Source organism: Acanthisitta chloris, unplaced genomic scaffold (assembly GCF_000695815.1).
Source record: "Acanthisitta chloris isolate BGI_N310 unplaced genomic scaffold, ASM69581v1 scaffold8071, whole genome shotgun sequence".
Classification (NCBI taxonomy): Eukaryota; Metazoa; Chordata; class Aves; order Passeriformes; family Acanthisittidae; genus Acanthisitta; species Acanthisitta chloris.
Window position 1 is genome coordinate 714 of NW_008655417.1, and position 5,517 is coordinate 6,230.

Here is a 5,517-nt window from a genome sequence, read left to right on the forward strand (position 1 = left end):
AGACCACACAAAAATCCCACTCTGACACTAAGTTTGGTTGCCTGAAGCCATTGTGAGTCTTTATGTTGTATTAGAGAAGCTGTCCACAGCATTTCAGCTGTTAAACTTCATCGAAACCACAAGTTTCTGGTTAACTGTATAAACACAGTTTTGAGTTTATAAAAACAGAATCAGGTGAGTTTTTTATTAGTTTTATATGAGCTATTTTACTAATAGAAGGAAAGCAGTCCAGAAGATGATAGCAAGGAGCCCAGAGATTCCATCCCAAGTTCATGAAACCTGAAATCCTTGGGAACCCTTTGCATTTCAGACCTCAGGTGTGCTTCTTTTGACCACAGAGCATACCTTATAGCAACAAATATTGCTGTGATGATGTAATTTGCGTCTTATCCAGTGTTCAGCGACAGTTGCCTGCTGTCAGCCTGCTGGCACTGCTGAGCTGAAGACTCCTTCCTTCTGAGCAATACTGGAGGGGTTGGAACGCTATAGAACAAACCAAAGCAGTTTATTTCATTACTGAAGTGTTGTCCCTTCCCCAGGCTTGTGCTCGGCCGCTGATCTCGGTGTACTCGGAGAAGGGAGAGGCCTCGGGCAAGAACGTGACTCTGCCTGCAGTGTTCAAGGCCCCGATCCGCCCTGACGTCGTCAACTTCGTCCACACCAACCTGCGCAAGAACAACCGGCAGCCCTACGCCGTCAGCGAGCTCGCAGGTCTGCTGGGGCACCCTCACTGGCAGCCTGGGGCTTCCTCTTGGGGGCTGGAATGGCACTGGAATTAGCCTTGGATTTAGTTGGGGCTACTATGGTACAGAAGTCATAGAATTTTAGGGGTTGGGATGGAGCTTAGAGACCATCCAGCCCCAACCCCTGCCCTGGGCAGGGACACCTCCCACCAGAGCAGGTTGCTCAAGGCTTTAGCCAACCTGGCTGTGAACACTGCCAGGGTTGGGGCAGCCACAGCCTCCCTGGGCAACCTGGGACAGTGTCTCACCACCCTCACAGGGCAAACTTCTTAATGTCTAACCTAAATTTCCTCTCTTTCAATGCATCCCTATTGCCCCTTGTCCTGTCCCTGCAGTTCCTAACCAAGAATCCCTCTGCAGCTTCCCTGGAGCCCTTCAGATAATGCAAGGCTGCTATGAGGTCTCCATGCAACCTTCTCCTGTCAAATCAGCCTTCAGTTTTAATTTGGGGGCAAAAAGCGAAATAAATTTGGGATTGATGTAAGTTAGGCACTTGTGCAATGCTGTGTAGCAGCTGTTTGGGTTATTAACAGTCTGGTTTTAATTGATATGAAATATAAGTAATTACTCTGAAGGACATAAGGTGGTGTTTTGGGGTACTTTGGGATCTTGCTGGAAGGGGGTGTCAGGGTTCTTGGGTAGAATATCCATTCTGTGCAAGAAGAGCACAGAATGTCTGGTAGGAATCAGGTGAAAAACCCCACTTGGGTATGCCTATTCCACATTGACCATGTGGGACTCATCTGAGGCATCTGCCAAGGAGAAACCTCTGCAAATGGGTGTTTGGGAGAGTTGGTTCAGTTGTAGGTGCAGATAACTGCAGGTTCTCAAGAAATCTGTGCTAGGAATAGGCATATTTAACCTTATTTCTAAGGTTTCACATACACATTTAACACCTGATCAGGATTTGCTTCGCTGAAATGATGAGATTCCACTTCATTGGTCCGTGTTTCTGAAACACATGATAACAGTGGAAGTTCTGATTGGTGCCTGGAATTCAGCATCTCCCTGACTTCAGGAGAATCACAGTGCTGCCACTCTCTGAACAAACATCTTTGTGTTTCAGGTCACCAAACCAGTGCTGAGTCATGGGGCACTGGGAGAGCAGTCGCTCGCATCCCGCGCGTGCGAGGTGGTGGGACGCACCGCTCCGGCCAGGGAGCCTTTGGGAATGTATCCTTCCAGAGCTGCTGCCTGCACTGGGGCACTGAGCTCAGCAGCTGAAAAGTGATTGATAAGTATTGAAATGTGAAATGGAATCTTCGAACTGAGGTAATGGCTGCAAGTCAGACTTGCCTAACAGTAAGGTTGGAAAAGACCTCTGAGATTATTGAGTCCAACCTGTGATCTCACACCACCGAGACCATGGCACTAAGTGTCACCTCCAGTCTCTCCTTAAACACTTCCAGAGGTGGTGACTGCTCCACCTCCATGGGCAGCCCCCTCAGCTTTCACTGATTCCCACTGCAGGAGTGGTGGTGCCTGGAGTGTGTTCAGACTTGCCGTGATGTCGTAATTTGCGTCTTACTCTGTGCTCAGGGACAGTTGCCTGCTGTCAGTGTCCTGGGACAGGTGGTTGACGACCCACGAACGCTGAGCAAGGACTGGAGAGTCACGTTAGGAACAGAAGGTTCCATGAAAGGTTGAGTTGTCCTTAACTGCAGCTCCCAGATGTGTCGTGGCGGCCGCATGTTCGCCCCAACCAAGACCTGGCGCCGCTGGCACCGCAGAGTCAACACGACACAGAAGCGTTATGCCATCTGCTCTGCTCTGGCTGCATCAGCTCTGCCAGCACTGGTCATGTCCAAAGGTGGGAATTCTGTCCCTGCCAATGTTTGCCTGAGCCAGGATCAGGTGCTTTGTGGGGACTGAAAAGGAATTTTGCGTCACACAGCAGTGCAGTTTGATTGCTGTTCATGGCAGCAAAGATTTGCCTGAAGCTCAGGTACCCGACGTGCTGTTAGACCCCACTGAAACTTCACTGCTGTGGTCACTGTGCCTGAAAATCAGATCATTCATTTCATTGGATTGAGGGTTTAATTTCCAGTTTATCATCTTGTATCACTGGTGAATACACATGACAAGAAGCTCGAGGAGTGGGTCCAGCCAAGGTCAGTGGGTAACGCAGTGTCTTGTGAACTCCCCACCAGGTCACCGCATTGAGGAGATTCCAGAACTTCCTCTCGTCGTTGAAGACAAAGTGGAGGGTTACAAGAAAACCAAGGAAGCTGTTCTCCTGCTTAAGAAGCTTAAAGCTTGGAATGACATCAAAAAGGTGAGTCGGCGTGATCTGAAGAGTGACACCAGGTGATTCAACTGCCGTTCGGTATTTTGACTCTTAGAAATGATGAACTCCTCACTGGTCCGTGTTGCAGATGTGCACTGATGATTGTGAAGTTCTGACTAAAGCAGTTGATTGGGTATTAAAAGTGGGATTTGGGCTGTTGGGATACTCACAGGTATCACCTTTGCCAGGTTTATGCCTCCCAACGCATGCGAGCTGGGAAGGGTAAGATGAGGAATCGCCGTCGCATCCAGCGCAGGGGACCCTGCATCATCTACAACGAGGACAACGGCATCATCAAGGCCTTCCGGAACATCCCGGGTAATGACTCCCTTGGGACAGCCCTGCTCTGTGCTCAGCAGACTGCCTGGAATGATGAGGTTCCACTTCATTGGTCCGTGTTTCTGAAACACATGATTGTGTGGAAGTTCTGACTTGCTGCAGTAGCTGATAGGTTCTTTGTGAGAACCTGTTGGGGTGATGTTGAGGGTGTTTGACACGTTACAGCTGTTCCCAGCCCTGAATTCCAGTTAATGATGAGGCTGTTGAGTTTGCTGCTGGAAAAGGGGCTGGTTGTTACTAATAATTTCAAAACTTAGTAGATTTCCATACACAGGTGTGTGTAGTGTCATGGTCAAAAAACCCCACGTCCTTCTTGCTGTTGCTTAGTCTCGCGTCGCTTGATTTGAATCACAAATTAAAGGGGTTCCTCTGACTGGTTTTGTGCAGGAATTACTCTCCTCAACGTGAACAAGCTGAACCTGCTGCGACTCGCTCCTGGTGGCCACGTTGGGCGTTTCTGCATCTGGACGGAGAGCGCGTTCCGCAAGCTGGACGACCTGTACGGCACCTGGCGCAAGGCTGCCACGCTCAAGAGTGACTACAAGTGAGTGCTTGGGAGAGCAGCGCAGGGGGTGGTGGAGAAGGGATACCAGGAGCTTTTCCTAGCCCAGGCTGGATGGGGCTTGGAGCAGCCTGGGCTGGTGGAAGGTGTCCCTGCCCATGGCAGGAGGTGGGATGAGATGAGCTCGAAGGTCCTTCCAATCCAAACCATTTCAGGATTGCCAACTGCCATGAATTAACCCATGAAGTAACCATGGCTTTATCATCCACTCACTCTGGGAATGTTTGCTTTGCAGCCTGCCGATGCACAAGATGACCAACACAGACATTGGAAGAATCATGAGGAGCCAGGAAATCCAGAAGGCCCTGCGTGCTCCAAAGTAAGCGCTTCTATCTGCTGAGGGAAGGCTTTGGAGGGAGGTCAGAAATCTCAGCACTGCATTGCCAAATTCCAGGGAGGATTTAGCAGAACTGAGCTTGTGAAATGGGCTGATGATGATCCACACCTTTTCTTTCCAGGAAAAAGATTCACCGTAGGGTCCTGAAGAAGAACCCACTGAAGAACCTGAGGATCATGATCAAGTTGAACCCGTACGCCAAGACGATGCGCCGCAACACCATCCTGCGCCACGCGCAGAACGTGAGTGAGGGGAGCCGCTCGCGCCTGGGCTTTGGTGCTTTGGGTGGTATACTGATGCTCTCTCTGTCTCTTTCAGCACAAACTTAGGGAAGAGAGGAAAGCCAAGGTCAAGGCCAAGCTTGCAGCCAAAGCCCCAGCTGCACCCAAGGCAGAGCCTGCCCCCAAGAAGGCCAAGACAGCCAAACCCGCAGCGAAGGGCAAGGCTGAAGCGTAAACGCAGCAGTGCTGCCCCTGGGTGCCTCGGGGAGCTGTGCCCAGGGCTTCCCACTAATAAATGCTGTTGGAACAGAGCCATGGTGTGCGTGTGGGTGTCTGAGCAGGTTTGAAATGGAAACTGCAAAGGAGTTTGGGTTGAGCCCATGGGAGCTGGGACAGGCCCAGTTTGTGTGGTGTTGTGATGGGAGGGTTAGGCTGGAAATTAGAAGAAGGTTCTTCACTTAGAGGACAGGTGAGGGAGGAAATTTGTGGAAATGAAAGCCAAACACTTGTTGAAATGTTACAACTTCCTCATGAGAAGCAGCAGAGGCGCAGTACTGATCTCCCTGTGACCAGTGACAGGACCTGAGGGAATGGGCTGAAGTGTGTCAGGGGAGGGTTAGGTTACATACTTAGGGCAAGGTTCTTCCCCCAGAGGTGTTTGGGCACTGGAACAGGATTAGTTGGATATCAGGACAAGGTTCTTCCATCAAAGGTGTTTGGGCACTGGGACAGGGTTAGGTTGGATATCAGGACAAGGTTCTCCCCCCAGAGGTGTTTGGGCACTGAACATCTCCCAGGGCAGAGGTCACAGCCTGACAGAGCTCAGGGAGTGTTTGGACAAAGCTCTCAGGCACAGGGTGGGTTGTTGGGGTGTCCTGTGCAGGGACAGGAGTTGGACTCGATCTTCAAGTGTCCCTTCCAACTCCGAACATTCTGATCGATTCTGCCTGCGAAGGCCCTGACAGGGCTGTGTCCAGCGGTGGGGCAGTGCCATGCTGTGCCCGATCCCCGTTCCGTGCCGATCCCGG

The 5,517-nt window shown here is 50.9% G+C and overlaps 1 protein-coding gene across 1 annotated transcript; it reads left to right on the plus strand.

Moving 5' to 3' along the window:
* Positions 1 to 522: 522 nt before the first annotated feature.
* On the plus strand, positions 523 to 4,800 carry RPL4 (ribosomal protein L4; the record flags this gene model as incomplete). Its single annotated transcript, XM_009083889.1, has 9 exons — positions 523 to 711; positions 1,810 to 1,916; positions 2,415 to 2,553; positions 2,894 to 3,018; positions 3,219 to 3,348; positions 3,757 to 3,913; positions 4,167 to 4,250; positions 4,390 to 4,510; positions 4,587 to 4,800. Coding segments are annotated over 9 exons (1,190 nt in total), but the record flags the coding sequence as incomplete, so codon positions are not given.
* Between the last annotated feature and the right edge of the window lie 717 nt (positions 4,801 to 5,517).